This window comes from Pristis pectinata, chromosome 24 (genome assembly GCF_009764475.1).
Source record: "Pristis pectinata isolate sPriPec2 chromosome 24, sPriPec2.1.pri, whole genome shotgun sequence".
Classification (NCBI taxonomy): Eukaryota; Metazoa; Chordata; class Chondrichthyes; order Rhinopristiformes; family Pristidae; genus Pristis; species Pristis pectinata.
In genome coordinates, this window is record NC_067428.1 from 12,655,220 (window position 1) to 12,672,278 (window position 17,059).

The following is a 17,059-nucleotide window of genomic DNA, read 5'->3' on the forward strand; positions in this document are numbered from 1 at the left end:
AAGTGATTAATCATAAACACATGGGAGCTCACATTCATTATTATTTCAGCAGGCAGCATGCACTAATTAACTGCATAAATAATTAACAATGCAATTATGATTTTAATTTTCTCCCAATTAACAGTTTTCCAATATTGCTTGCACGATGCCAATAAAAGCACTGAACTTCACATTGCAGTGGGGCTCAAATAAATTTTTTTAAATTATCACTATCAGTGTGTTAGGTGGTGAGGGAGTGGGGTGAAAAGCAACTTGCACATACTTTCAGCAGTCATTGAACAATGAACATCAAAGCAACTTGTATTTATAAAGTACCTTAAACTTAGTTCAACATCCAAACTGTTTCACAGGAATATTATATTATCAAACAAAATTTAATATCCATCATGGAAGATGACCAAAATCTCAGTAAAAGAGGAGGCAGGTTTAAAGGAGGATGCAGAAATAGAAAGGAGGGGAAATTAAGGAAGAAATGGCAGAATTTAGGACCTAGATGCCAACAACATAAATTTTCGATGACTAACCCCAAAGTTATGCAAAAGGCCTGAACTCAAGCAGCACAGAAATCTTATGAGACTGCAGGACTGGAGTAGTTTACAGAGATAGAGAAGAACAAAGCCATGGAACATGCTGTTAAAAAGATGAGAGTTTTAAATAACATAAAATGCTGGTAAAAACTCAGCAGGTGAGGCAGCATCTGTGGGAAGAGTAACAGTCAACATTTCGGGTCTGTGACTCTTCATTAGGACTGGGAAAGAGAATAGTACAAGTTAGTTTTCAGTAGGAGAGAAGGTGGAGCAGGGATGTGTAGAACAAATGCAATGTCTATGATAGGGAGAGTTGAAATGGCTTAATGGGAGCAATTACCAGCACATTAAGATTCTTGGTCTCGGTAATGTGCTGTTAATGATAAGGTTGTGGGCCCTTCCAGCTGGTCAGACTTGTATGACTAGGAGAAGAAAAACTGGGCCAATGTGATAGGAAAATGCTGCAAAAATCTCAGCAGGCCAGGTATTGGTATATTATTGTCACTTGTACTGGGGTACAGTGAAAAACTTGTCTTGCGTACCGTTCGTGCAGATCAATTCATTACACAGTGCAGATACATTGAGTTAATGCAGAGTGCATTGAGGTAGTACAGGGTAAAAACAAATCACAGAATACAGAGTAAAGTGTCACAGCTACAGGGAAGTGCATTGCAGGTAGACAATAAAGTGCGAGGTCAAACAAGGTAGATGGTGAGGTCAAGAGTCCATCTCATCGTATAAGGGAACTGCTTAATAGTCTTATCACCATGGGATAGAAGCTGTCCTTCAGCCTGGTGGTACATGCCCTTCAGGCTCCTGTATCTTCTGTCTGATAGGAGAGGAGAGAAGAGAGAATGACCCGGGTGGGCTGGGTCTTTGATTATGCTGGCTGCTTCACCAAGGCAGCGAGAGGTATAGACAGAGTCCAAGGAGGGGAGGCTGGTGTCCGTGATGCGCTGGGCTGTGTCCACAACTCCCTGCAGTTTCTTGTGATCCTGGGCAGAGCAGTTGCCATACCAAGCCGTGATGCATCCAGATAGGATGCTTTCTATGGTGCATTGACAAAAATTGGTGAGTGTCAAAGGGGACATGGCAAGTTTCTTTAGCCTCTATGCACAAAGAAGCAGTTAACATTTCAGACGAGGAACCCTTCATCGCACCTGAGAAAGAGCAACAAACATTCTGCTGGAAGAACTCAATGCGTCGAGCAGTATTTGTATCTGCGTGTTGGTTGGGGGGGGGGGGGGGGGGGGGGGGGGGAGGAGAGAATTGTCAACATTCCAGGTCAAAACCCTGCATCAGGACCCAAACCATCAACAGTTCCTCCCCCTCATCCCCTCCCCCCAGAGGAGCTGCTTGACTCACGGAGTTCCTCCAGATTCCAGTGTCTGCACTCTCATCTCTCAGGAGAGAAAAAAAGTTGGTCTTGGTGGCAGCAAAGGTGGGGGAGGTGAATGGATGGGGAAAAAAGGCATTTCTCTGATAAAATGAAGTGATGTAGCAGGTGGGATCAGATTAAGCTGCTATGGCCGTATAATTTATTGCTACTATGGTTCTGGCCTACTATGACATGCCAACGGCACAGACGATACACGTCAAGAAAAACAGAAAAGGATGGCAGGAAAAAAAATGGATCTTGTATACATAGAAAGAAAGAGTGTTATCTAAAATTGGAGAATTCAATATCCAGTTCAGAAGGCTGCATAGTGCTCAGACAGGAGAGGTATTGCCACATTAGCAACAAATTACATGGTTATAGTAGCTTAATCTGATCCCATCTGCCACATGATTTCATTTTATCAGAGAAATTCCCTTAGTTCCAATCTGCTACCTAGACTAATCAAACAAAACGACAGATGCAGGAATCTAAAACATAAAGAGAAAATGCTGGAAATACTCAAAGGTCAAGTCACATCTGTGGGAAGAGAAACAGTGTTAACATTAACTCTGATTCACCTCCCACAGATGCAGTATGACCTGTTGAGTATTTCTACCATTTTCTGTTTTTGTTTTATGCTACCTAGAGCAACGTGTTTCTCCCTTTGAGGTCTAATAAAGGTCCTTCATCTGAGATGTTAACCGTTTTTCTTTCTACAGATGCTGCCTAATCTGGTGAGTTTTTCTAGCATTTTCCCTATTTATATCACATTGGCCCAGTTTTTCTTATACTGTCAAACAAAACTGGCCTTTCTGTCCACCTATCACTGCTCTGCTTTTCCCTCCTATATATTGGATTTCCCCTTTTCCCATCTTCAGTCCTAAAGAAGGGTCCTGACCCGAAACGTTGACCACCTGCTCTTCTCCACGGATACTGCCTGGCCTGCTGAGTTCCTCCAGCATCATCGTGTTTTTCAATCTAGATTCCAGCATCTGCAGTCCTTTATTTCTCAAGTCTGGCCTGTTGGGCAGGTCCCAAAACCTTATTAGCAACACATTACACAGACCAAAAAATCTGGAAACTGTGCTGGAAACTGCTCCCATCAACCCATTTCAACTCTCCTTATCACATTCACTCTCTTTGTTCTACACACCCCTGCCCTGCCTTCTCTCCTACTGAAAACCAACCTGCACCATTTCCTTTCCCAGTTCTAATGAAGAGTTACAGACCTGAAATGTTGACTAATTCTCCTCTCACAGATGATGCCTGGCCTGCTGAGTTCTTCCAGCATTTTCTATTTTTATTTCAGATTTCCAGCATCTACAGTTTTCTTTAAAATTTTCTTTTGCAGATAAGGATTTTAAAAATGAGTCCGACTTCAAGGGAGCCAAATATGGTGGCTGATTTTTATCCTCTTTCGAACTTAGAGAAATGCACAAAGTTCATTAAAAATCCCAAGGCACTTTCCTGAAATACAACACACAATAGAGAGCCAAGCAAGGTGATATTTGGTGAAGTTATGTAAGGCTTTGCAAGGAATGAGTTTTAAGTAGATTTGGCATGATGCAAATTGTTTTTCTCTTTAAAACATTGTCACTGACAGATTAAGAATATTTCCATTATTAATAACTGGAGATCGTTAAGAAATAAATCTTTGGACAAATATTTTATAATGAAGCAGATAGCCCACAGTTGTAATTATATTATTCACTTTCGCTTTTACAAATTTAACTGCCAAATGAACATTTTTTTAAAGCAAGCATGACGTGCATTAGTGATTTTTTCATATTTATTTTTTGTTTTCACAAATGATGAGATAAAGCTGTTAATGGTGTACATAAATGCCTGACTCCTCACCTCCATTTTTATGCAATCCTAAAAATTCAAATCAATATAATCAAAATAAATGCCTAATTTTTTTTCCTGTCAGTTATTAAAAATAGAAATTGAATTCTGCCTAGTTTTATGGATCACCGGAAGGCAGACAAGCAGGGAGATTTGAAGAAATAAACCCAGACTACATATCCCAGATTGCAAAGGTTAAAGTAAATTGAGATGGACTTCAACATTCCTGATGATGACAAGAAAGCTATTGATGTCACGTGGCATAGAACAAAGATTTTAAAGTAGCTAGAAGTGGCAGTGTAGAGAAAGGTATTTGAAGGAGGGTGAAAGTATCAGAGTAGGGGGAAAAAGACCAAGGTACAATTCAGTGGTAAGACTCTAGCCAGCAGAACTAAAAGTGGAAAGTATGGAAGTTCAGGTAATTGGAAAGGTGTCACTATTCATAAAGTGACAGAAGAGGAGGGCTTAAGATTAGTCACGAGAAGAAATAAAGCAAGATGAAAATTTTGGAACAATTCTGGAATTGCAACCCCACAGCAACACAGAGTCTCAAGTTAAATTTAACTGCATTTACAAATATCTATTGAGATCAGTACACCAGACTACCATTAGCACCACCTTTGTCAGCTGGTTTGATGACAATTTCAGGGTTGGTGTGGAGGGAGTTCAGAGCAGAGTGTTCAGAAGGGGTGAGGTTGGAGTAAGTGAGGGGGGCAGTAAAGTCAAGACGGCTGATGTTATACCGACAGTTGGCTATGAATAGGTCCAGGGAAGGTAACACCCTGGTGGGGGAGTCCAGGTGGAAGGTGGCGGCTGGAGAACAGGTCATTAGAAGGGGGAGAGGACTCCTTACTGAAGAAGGTGGCACGGAGGCAGAGGAAAAAGAGCTCGGCATTATGCCGGGCACAGAATTCATTGAGGTGGGGCGTAGAGGTATGAAGTTGAGGCCTTCATTGAGAACAGACCACTCAGCCTTAGAGAGGGGGAGGTCAGGAGGGATGGTAAAGACTCGGCAGGGGTTAGAGTTGGGGCTAGAAGAGGAAGGGTGGGGAGAAGGGGGGCCGGGCTGGTGAGAGGAAAGGGGTGAGGAGGGTTGGGAGTGGTAAAGGGGTGAAGAGCGAAATGTAGTGTAGGATTCTGACTGCTCAGCGTCAGAGAGGGGGATGGTAAAGATTACAGGGAGAACATGTAACCTACACACACAAAGCACTGCAGGTCAAGATCAAACCCCGGTTTGTTAAAGCTCTGAGGCAGCACTGTCTCCTTTTGTTACGTTGCAAACAATGCTAGCTAAGACGGCATCTATTCATAACTACATTTCTTCCATCCTGGCAACATCCTTGTAAATGTCGTCTGAATCCTCTCTAGTGTCATTTTATTTGCTGTCATCCATTTGGCCAGGATTGACCTCACCCAGTTCCATTCTCAGCTATCCATTCCCTGATGCACCTCCATCTTTGGCTTGTTTCTATTTCTCACTGAAAATATATCAGGTATCACATGTACATAGATGACACCTGCTTCTGCTACATTCCACCTCTCCTGACAGACCCATTTTAGGTAATTTGTCACAAATACCAATTCAACATTCAGTACCAGGTGAGCAGAAACTTATTGGTAAGGACAGCTAACAATATTAACTATTGCAGGTTTGAGGAAGGGAAATGGGTGGAAAGTAATTCAATGGAAATAGGGTCGAGGGTAAAAGAGGTGAATCTCATGGCCACAAAGAACATTCCGAGTGAAGTTAAAAAGAAGCACGTTTGAGACTAGGTCTGGCAGAACCACAGATTGTTGGCCCAGTGGGTTAGGGGAAGAAACAAAAACAGCAAAGGCAACAGACTAGATGAATTCACTTCATAAGCTCGTGCACTTGCAAGTGGAGAAAAAGATAGAGCATACAGGAGTTTCAGAAGACTACCCTATCCTTTTTGTCTCTGATTCAAGCACCTTTTAAATTGTTCCCTTTGTACAGTTTATTCACCAGAAGTAAAATATAATAATATTGATTTCATAAGTTGAACAATCTGGCTTCGTTGCAATTTTATATACATAATCATGCAGTTTTCATAATGTATTTATTTCTCTTCATCCACCTCGGAATTAAATTTAACAGTGCCCAGTCAGATACTTCACTCTGACTGTTAAGTTGTTACCATATTCAATACTTTTTTCCGCAAGAACAACTCCCCAAATTTGAAACGTTTAATACAAAGAGAGAGAACCTTAAATATTTTAACAGCATGATTAATAATAAATTGATACAACAAAATTCTTATATTTTCAAAAGAACTTGTTTAATTAAAGAGGATGCATCAACACTCAACTGTGAACACAATCTCAACACTTCAGTGCATGACCGAGAAATATTCCACAAACGGAGCTGCCATCCTTCCAATGACACACCAATTCATACAGGTGAAAATAAAGGATGACTCCACCATTTGCAAAGAAATCAATTTCTTCTTATTTCTGACCAATAGTCCTTCATCATCTAACAATACCAAAATCAGATCAACTAGCAATCTTCTTTAATTTGCTGCTTGGTACAGACATCTGATATGTTTGCCTGTGGGATAACAGCCACTGCAATTCAAAGTAATTATGAATAATACTAGAAATGTTAAAAGGACATCGGGAACTAAAGAAATTCAAATTTTCCACCCCTCCACCCAAGCCCACTCCTAATGTATCCTTCTTCACTTCTCCAGCAGGAGTTACAAACCATTCACTTTTCTTAATCTTATCAACACAGGGTCATTTTCAATGCTGATTTTTTGCATGTTTTAATAAAAAGAAACATAAATTTCAATGGCAGACTGAAGCTACATCAAGGTGTCAACGTTTCAAGTTAGAAGGGACTGCAATGTTTTAGTTTATATAGATAAGTGGTCTCAGTTAGGGCATCAGCATATCTAACTGCCAGAATTTATGTACCAGTCAAGATCCCTTCCACAATACTTTATGTAACCATATCAGAACAACCTTCTATTTCTATCTCTGTCACACGCATATCTTGCTTCACAAATAAATCTATGCTTTTTCCTTGAACCACTATGTGAAAGCAAGTTCTGCATTCTACCACTCTCCAGGTTAAGAAATTTCCTGGATTTCTGACTGGATTCATGTTGGACCTTACACTTACGACCTATTTCGTTTTTTAGACGCCCCACAAGTTCACACACACTGCATGTTGCAAAGTATATGGAGTGGAGGAACGAGAAAACAAAACTCAACAATTGCTATCATCTCACTCACCCCTACAAATGAATATCCTGAAAATATGGCACGATGCTGGTTCTCACAATGATCACCTGGCTGAGATATCAGATGTCAACCCAATTGGACGACATCTCAGCAAGAGTCTCAGTTTACTCAGCAAGAGTAAGCTAGGAAAGTACAATTCTATTATTAAAACAATCATGAACCTTCAGTGAATAATCATCCAAGTACTTTCCAGGCCTTTCTGCAGATGCCAAAATATCACATAAAATATCTTCAGTCTTTAATGGTGACCTCAGACATCTGGATTCATTAGCAATTTTAAGTGGTTCCTTACAGGAAATATTTAATGTGGTTATTTGATACTGTATATTTAATGCACATTTAAAGAGAGTTCATTTTGCCAACAAATCACCTTTAAATGCATACCCCCACTCACCCCAGTGAACAAGTTGACCTGAAATATGGATCCATCGTTTCCTCCACAGAATAGGTAATATTCACAAGGATCAAGAGCCACAGACATGATTCCAACATCAAATAGCACAGACATCAGGAGTTCCCCACAGGATATCTCCCAAAGCTAGAGGGAGAAAGGGAAAAAAAGCGTTAATAATGAACCATCAATTAGCTTCAGAAAGTATTATGGTCTGTGCGGAATGGGGGATGAGGGAAAGGTCTGACAAGGAAGATTGGAGGGAGAGGGAGTGTAGAGAAAGTAAGGTTAAATTATTACAATAAACCACTGAAAACAAAATAGAATTTATTAAAACACAAGCAGAAACATTAAGCGCCATATTCTGGACATCTGAGGATTTATAAGCTGGTAATATTATGCAGCAATTGCACCAAACACATACATTGAGAAAATGAAACTGTCTTTACTGGGGTGGAACTCAGAATACCTAGTAATACCATTGCTATGAACTTGGGGTTTCTGTAGCCAAGTCCCACTTTACTTACTTTCCTACTTTACAGTGATAGAATTGTACTTTTATGACAAAAAAATTATATAGCCTGCTTTTGACTTACGGCTTAAAATATCAGCAGACTGTTACTCTGCCGATATTTTAGGTAGTATATGAAAAGCAGGGTATATAACTATTTTTGGTCTTAAAATACTATCCCAATGGTACAGGAAACACCAATGAATAGTTTGCAGCTATTCCTCTTTAGTGCATACATACACGGAAATCCAAACTTGCTTGCACTTACACAGGAAAATGACAGCAAAAAACTGGCCCAACATGTTTATGTTGCTTTGCAACTTCCTACTCCCATTTAAACTTTGTGTCTCCTCACTGCAAACCCCATCTGCAACTCTGATGCTTCATTCTTTTATTAATGTAATGAGAAGCTGAGACCTAAATATAAATCCACAGAGAACACTTTTGAGACTATATTTCCTACCGCTCTACTCTGCTTCCTACTTCCAACCACATTCAATTCTCCTTGACCAGCTCATACTCATCCGCATGCTCAACAATATTTAAGTTAAAAATAGGTAATTTCATCATATCTGATAACAAATCAACAGATTTTTCTTTATTCTCTCTTTTCATCTTCAAACTCTGTGCACCTTCATTCCCATTTCCCTCCTATTCCTCTGGTTAACCAACTCTGATCCATGTTCATCACCCAGTTATCCCCAACCTCCATCTAACATTGGATCTGAATACCACACATCAACTTGGCTCCCTGGATTCAATACCCTGAGAAAGGTCTTGTGGTTTTTAAAATGGAAGCGCATAAAATATTTGAAATTTTAAAACGGGTGAGGGAAAAGGTAGGGGAATTGGGCTAAATGGATGGCTTTTAGTGTGATAATGTAAATGGCTTCCCTGCTGTAGTATTTTAGTACTGTATTGCACACTGATTCCTTCTGCTGATGTCCATTACATCCATTAGTAATAATGTTATCCTTTCAGTCCCAGCAGTAGTATTGATGCAGAATACAGAAATGATTATATACTGAAACTAGGCCCTAACATTTATTACAAGTGATAAATTCCATAACGTTTTTGACAGACATGCTGAAGCAAAGTGTTCAATCGATGAATGCATGGTAGGGCACAAACACGTTTCACAAGTGAAATAAAATCCTTCACAAAGCACTTCTAAAGTTCAAGAACCATCAGTGCAACTTAAAATTCTGGTCAGTTCTGCCTCAGAACCATTCCCCAAAAGCCAGTGGCAAAATTTGAACAAGCCCCTTCTCTTAGAAAGCCACAATTCATAGCCCAATATCTTGAATACCTTTTAAATACAAGTTTTGTTCTGCTGGAAAGAACACATGATGATAGACAACATGGATTCACAACAGTTAATGCTGCTGCCTCACAGCACCAGGGACCTTGGTTCGATCCTGGCCTTGGGTGGTGTCGAGGTGCAGCTTGCATATTTTCTCCGCAATCTCATGGAATTTCTTTGGCTTCCTCCCTCATTCTGAGGGCGTGCTAGTAGGTTGATTGCTTACTATAAATTACTTGTTACTGTAGGTTAATGGCAAAAAGAATCAAAAGGGAATTGAAAGATGTAGGTTGTAGGGGTAAACAGAAATAAGAAGGGGAATGGGACTGATGCTATTTCTCTCTGGGACTCAATGGACCAAATGGCTTCCTTCTATCATTACAAGTATAATGTTCTGGTAGCCAGAAATGGTGATTTTTTTTTAAATTTGCTGCTTCCCTCTACTAAGTATCATTGATATCAAAGTTAAACAGTGACCCCTCGGCTTCACACCAGATCAGGCAGCATCTGTAGAAGGAAATGGACAGTTGATGTTTCAGGTCAAGACCCTTCATCTGGACTGGACCAGTTCAGACGAAGGATCTCGACCCGAAACGTCTTTGCACATTTCCCTCCATAGATGCTGCCTGACCTGCTGGGTTCCTCCAGCGCTCCAGATTCCTGCACCTGCAGTCTCGTGTTACCTCTCAGCTTCTCTGTACAGCTGGCAATTTGTTTTGACTGACCACGTTGACACTGAATTAACATTATGACTTGCATTTATTTAAATCTCATGAAATCCTCCTGATTACTTGATTCAATTCAAGTAAAATTGAGCAATTCAGTACAATGAAAGTAAAACCACAAAGGGAATTAGAGCTTTTTAATTTTTAATGTGTCATTGAGCCTGTTGACAAACCCAAAGCCCATGCAAAGCCATGATCCACAAAATTAAATATAACAGCTTGAAGTTAGAAGAGGGCATCTCGTGGAATCTTTCTCATTCCAACCAGCCTCTGGATTAAATGTCAATTTTAAAATAAACTATCAAATCCAAACTGTTCCATTAACATTGATCTAAATGTGCTTTTGCATTAAATGTCCAAGATTAAATGTTCTTCTTTCTGGGAATATCAAAATCTAGCAGGAAAAAGTACTGACATGTGGACTACTTACACACTGAGCTACATAAATATTTTTAAAAATGGAACTTCCTGTAAATCTGCCTGTATTGTCAGTCATGTTAGTGTGGCCATCACAGTTGGGATATGATAAACATAGCAGAAGTTTGATGAAGAGTTACTGACGAGGAATGCTCCCTGACCTGCTGACTATTTCTAGTACTTAATTTTTATTTCAGATTTCCAATATCCACAGTTTTTATTTTATATTCAATACCAAAGATCAAGTCAGCTTCACTTCTAAATTAAACACTGCTTTTTAAATATTTGAAGGAAAACTTAACCTCTGTAAAAGCAAGTTCCTGAATTTGAAATGGTATTAATCAACTTCTTATCCAATGCAAGAAAACATATTTACATGAATGTCTGCAGAAAGTCACTCCACATTAGGATAAATATATTGTTTTTCTCCAATCTTAAGATTACACGAACAAAACCAACAGATATCAAATGTAAACAATTTACATTCCTTAGTCTCTGGGCCACACATTACCTCTCAGCTATAGTGGGACATGGCCATATCTTATCTACTCTGGTCTCTGCCCAGTTCATTCCTCCATTGGAAATAAAGAGGGCCAAGAAACACAAAGCAAAATATATTTTTAAAAATGCATTGATATGTTCTTGTTTCATGGAAGCTGTTGAAACTGAAGTCTGGATTGAATTCATAACATAGCATGGAAGGTCAAATCAGCTTCATTGAGGAAAGAATGCAAGAACCTAAGAAATAGAAACAGGAATAAGCCATTCCACCTTTTAAGCCTGCAATGATACTCAATAAAATGATCTTCTACCTCAGTACCACTTACCTGCACTATCCTTATATCCCTTGATATCCAAATATCTATCGTTCTCTCTTGAATATACTTAGTGACTAATCCTTCACAGCCCGCTTGGACAGAGAATTCTAAAGATCTGCTACCCTCTGGGTGAGGAAATTTCTTCCCATCTCAGTCTAGAATATCAACCCCTTATTTTGATCACTTGACCCCAGCTAAGAGATACATCATGCCTGCACCTCCTGAAGAGCTGTGTAGGAATTTTGCATGCTTCAATGAGAGCTAAACAGCATAGGATTAGTCTGCTGCTTAACCTCTTCCATTAGGACAACTTGGTGAACCTTTGTTACACCCCTTCTGTTTCATATTTTGTGAAATATGAAAGAGGAGTGCACCAGGTTGGCTGCCAGGATGGGGCAGGGAGGAGGAGAAGTATGAAAGAGCCAGCCTATCAGGTCGATCAGGCTCTAAGAGCAATTTCAACAATTTCCTCGCTAATTTTCTAGTAACCGATTCTCTCTCACTTCCCCAAATTTTTTTCACTACCCAGCTACACTGGGAATACCTTACGGTAGCTCATTAACTTAACAACCAGCATAACTTTGGAGCATGGAGGAAATGGGAGTACCCAGGGGAAAGGTGTATAGTCATAGGGAGAATGTGCAAACTCTACACTGACAGCACCAGAAGCTGGATTGAACTCGGGTCGCTGGAGCTGTGAGCCAGCAGCTCCATCTGCTAGACCACTGTGCTACTTTATAACAAATATTCCAGATGTGGTCTCACTAGGGTCCTAAATAATTTCAATAAGGTACCTTTATTCTTGTATTCAAATCCTCTTACAATAAAAGGGCAACATTCTGCTTGCCCACCTAATGAGTGAAAACAATTGAATTGAAATAGTGAATTAATTGAAATAAAATACGAATTAATTCATAGTTCTTTTCATGACTTCAGGTCAAAATGATTCACTACCAATTTAGTATTTCTGAAGTACTGTCACTGTTGTAATAGAGAGATATGCATTCATGCACTTTTCATGATCTCAGGACAGACTAACCATTTTACAACTGAGGTTTTAGTCATTGTAATGCTGGAAATGCAGCAGCCAATTCATACACAGGAAGCTCTTACAAATAGTAATGTGATAATGACCAGGTGTTTTTTTTCCAGTGCTGATCATAAGGGATAACTATCTTCAATATAGCACTACCTGAGAATCCAAAAGGAACTCTGATTTAATGTGCCATCTGATGACTGAAACTTTGGTAATGCAGCACACACATAGTAGTGCTCTGGAGTACCAGATTAGACTATGTGCTTGAGTTCCTCCTGGGCTGATTTTCTCACAATCAAATTATAACCTGGATGTCAGGTCTGAAATGCCAAATGTACTCATATGCTACCCAGTGACCTTTCATACCTTTCAAATGTCAAGCAAATCTTCTATCATGTTCTTCATATTTAGATGCAGATGCACTTTGTTATGAGGGCACATCATGTAGAACATAAATTCTCTTGCATTTATTATCTTTAAAACTAAAATCTAACTACTGTTCTATAATCCTCAGATGTTAAAACCAATATCAAGAGTTGTATTCTGGCCAAAGTATTTTAAAGTTTTTATATTCGTGTGTTTCTGGCTAGATTATGTAAAAGTTTATAAAGCAGTTTCCATTATAAATATAAGTATAGTAATTTATTACAGAATTTATTTTATTAGTAAAAATAAATCAATTTTAAATTGGGGCTGAACTTTATCTATGTAGCCAAATCAAATAACCCTTTGCCCTCCCATGCTACCGCCAGCAAAGAAAACACTTGGTCTTAACCTCTCATATTCAATACTACAGAGGACTGACTAATGCACTCTGGTGCATGGTAACATAAATTATTTATCAGCAAAGAATGTGTTGAGTGCCCTTAAACAACATCCCATGGAGAAGGTATTGTGAAAGAAAGGAGCAGCATGGTTCCACTGCTTAGCCTGTTCTTCCAATCCTAATTCATCTATCATGTTAAGAATAAAGTTGGGGAGGGGGGAGAAGAGAAATTGTGTGGATTGGGTTGGAAACTAATTTTTTTATTATTATATGCATACACGGTCCCCAGTGTTATTAACATTTAGTAATGTCTTCAAACTGAAGATAATTTCTAGAATTAATTCACTTAATATGAAAAATGCAACATAAATCTAGAACAGAGCAATATGCAAATTTAAAAAAAATCTGAGGAACAAAACTTTGTCAGCAGGCTTCCAGCAGTTTTATTTGAAGGCTGTAAAGGAGCACGTGCCAAGGCATCAGAACATGACTAATGCTGAAAACTGTAATCTTAACATAATCTTTCCATGGATCATGGAAGTACCAGACATTCATATCACAGTAGATATATTATCTATGTGGTCTTGAACAAGAAAACCCTTAAATTTAAAAGGAAATTTCTGTCTGATTCCAATTTAATTAAACAGCACTTACTAGCTACTTGCCACCAGAATAAATATAAATATTTCAAACCCTTTCTTAGTATTTATGTCTATAATTTATTGGATAAATTAATGGTCAGTTTTAAAATACTGCTGAGTTAGTGCCAAATTGTTACAGGAATAAGAAGCTGCAGTACAGCAAGTTTGTACTGTGTTCATTAAAGTATTATCTATGCCAGGAGGATACTGAAGGAACATTTACACAGCTGACTATTGTGTTTTTGAGGCTTCCATAACTTTTTCACCTGAGGCTTTTGAGAATACTTGAAAATTAAATATAATCCTTTTCAGCCATCTTAAACCAAAATAACTTGCATTCAAAATGATAGATTATGCAAAGAAAAATTAGAAATTCAGCTTCCGACTCTACTTCAGCTTGTTAAATATCAAGGGTGGTCTATTGAGGAGAGTCTTTTAATGACTCACAATACAACTGACAGAGAAATTGCTAATTCTATTCTTAACTTTGGGAACAGATGCTCAAAAGCAATTGGGATTAATCCAAAGGATAACCACTGTTTTTAAGTCAGTCCTTCAGTGTTATTGGAAGAAACCTTCTGCCCAGAACTGCAGGATCATTCAGACAAGGTCATGGTGCATGTCATTTTTTTTTGACATACAAGTTCTCAAATATAAAATCAAGAACTGCAGAAAAGTCACTTTACAAACAGGCACAGACAGTACGATAGAAGCTTTTTTCTATAAAGCTATCAATCACACAGCTATGTACGGCATGCAATCATAATGTTTTCCTTCCCTGATAGATGGTGAAACATAATTTCATAATAAAAGCAGCAAGCATTCATGGGGCTGGAACAAATTTACAAATCATTTAAAGCTTTTGACTTTTAGTGAACAATTATAAACACAACTGCAAGATTTCAAAGCTAATCAAATCTACATTTAATACTGTTTTCACCCATAAAATATGAGTTTAAAACATTTAGAATCAGTACCATTTCTTCATTTGTACAAACAATATACGTGCAATAATATTACTCTAAATGTTAATTCACATCTGGTCAGTTCCAAGTCAGATGACTATAAGGAAAATCAAACTCGCTGCAAGACTTGAATATACAAGTCCAGTCACACTAACATTACAATGTAGTACGCTAATGAAATATTACAGATGTTGGAAAACCCAAAATAAAAACAGAAAACACTGAAATACTCATTAGTTGGTTATTAGCAAAACCGTAAAGTGAACAGACATGAGGGATAGAAAGAATACATTTTGGAATTACTCAGCAGGTCAGGCAGCAACTGTAGAGAAAAAGAAAGAGCCAAAACATTAAATTGATCTTTCAGCAAAACTGACAATGCAACAGAATGTCTCATATTTTAATAATTCCTAATAAGGGTACAACATATGTCAGATACAATAAGTCTGCTACTATTGCTCCTACAAATCACTCATTGTGCCTCTTTCTCTCAGAACCACTCAGATTTTTATTCTTAGCCTCCTATACTATATTGTTCCTTTGAATTTCTGTATCAAGCAGAGCAAGTAAACATATTTTTTCTACCAGATGCTTTTCAATCTTTTGGCCTTGACATTGATTTTAACAACTGCAGTCCTTAAGCACAGAGCAGGTGCTCATGACATAGAATGGATTAATCACAACTACTGAGAAGGAAGAAGGGGTTGCCCATGGAGCTGGGTGACAGATTTGCGCCCTCTACATCTGCTGAAGTCATTCACACAAGGTCTACATACATTTCTTATTTGTCTAATTTTGCTTACAAACACCCACTTCTATCTCAAATCTTCACTTCTGTTACTTAATTTTTTGGCCCTCCATCAGACTTCTCCTTTTCCCCACTTTTGAGATGGTCTCTAACATTTTACAATTCTGACTAAAAGTCGTTAAGTTGAAACATTAATCTTGTGTTCCTCTGTCAGCACATGCTGCCAAGTGTTTCCAATATTTTTGGTTTTTACTTCAGTTTCCAGTATCTGTAGTATTTGAGAATGATCCCTCAGTCCTAGGATCTATGATATTGAAGTTGGCAAGTGGCATACATGGTCCTGGCTTGCGAGGAATAACAATGTTCTACTGACTTACCAGCTCCTTTCATTCATTATTTGTTATGAGGTTATGAAAAAACCAAAGTTACTTAATACCTATAGCTAAAACCTTACAGATTTTTCCATAAAGAAGGTGCAACATATCAGTAATTTAATACCACTGAATAATTGTTAATGGTAAAGAATTGAGTAAATGCATTTGTAAAACGTCAAAATATATTTATTTAAAATAAAACATTACATATGAAGAAAGGAGGAGAAAATGTCTAAACTTCAAGAGATCAGCAAATTTTAATTTGGTCAAATCTGTGCAACATTTGAAAAATGAATGGATGCACTTCAACTGGGAGGCATTCTTAAATTAGATTGTAGTTTTCAAGTGACAGACAAGTCAATTATTCAATTTAATTGAAAGCACATTAAAAACTCACTTGTCTTTTTTTTAAATTGCACAATACTGTAAAAAGACTCATTATCCAAAAAGCCTTCCTCAGACCAATTATTGTGTCTTGTCATTAAATGTGAACACATACAGCAACAAAAGCTTTGCAAGTGAATAAAGACTGCACCAAGATAGAGAGCACCAAGACAGCGGGTTAGTTAACATCACAAACCAGTTTTGAGTAACTTATTAGCATCCTTTGTACACCATGTTGTGACGTGAAATTCAATATCTGAATCTATCTTGGAAACAGATTCAAAAGTATACTTCAAAAGAGAATTGGATAAAGACTTGAAGGTAATGGGAAAAGATCAGATTGAGACTAGGTGATTAGTTCTACCAAAGCACTGACATGAACTGCAATATTTCATGGTCAACTATAAATTACATCAGTCTTGTTGCTCATTCACATTATAGCTTACTGGGGTCCAAACATCCTGAATTTAGTACAAACGTTTTCCAATGTAGTAGAGAGCCACATAACATTGGGGGTAAAAAAAGTTTCATTTCACAAATCATCAAATAATATAGTTGGAGATCTCCAGGATCTTTGACAAACAAGTGATAGTGTCCAACAGCCTCCTTTGTTTGCAAGCAGGTATTACAGGAAGCTCTTATTAACTCTCCTCATCCCACACTTTTCCCACCTGAATGTTTTTAAGTGGCATTCTGCATGCCTACACCATCAGAGGACCAAAATCATTTCTGAAATCTTACCCCATCATATACAATGTTGATTGACTTAGAATTACATCTGTGTTGAACATCAGTTAAATGCCAGTATTACAAAATTTCATAGCTTACAACAAAAATATCTCCCTTTCAGAATGGTGGTGGTGGTGGTGGTGTTGGGGAGAGTAAAAGATTCTTTTTTTATATATATTAAAATCACAGCAAACTTCAATAAACATTACAGAGGGAGTAAACAATTTGAAATCA

The 17,059-nt window shown here is 38.1% G+C and overlaps 1 protein-coding gene across 3 annotated transcripts in view; it reads right to left on the minus strand.

Annotated features, from left to right (window-relative positions):
* wdr18 (WD repeat domain 18) overlaps positions 1-17,059 on the minus strand; it is a 127,894-nt gene that overhangs the window by 62,416 nt on the left and 48,419 nt on the right. For 2 of the 3 annotated variants that reach the window (XM_052037779.1, XM_052037781.1), the window contains exon 5: positions 7,412-7,555. The exons of the other annotated variant lie outside the window; for it this stretch is intronic. In XM_052037779.1, the coding sequence (XP_051893739.1) occupies positions 7,412-7,555 (144 nt within the window). The remainder of the gene's footprint in view (positions 1-7,411; positions 7,556-17,059) is intronic. 3 annotated transcript variants of the gene reach the window in all.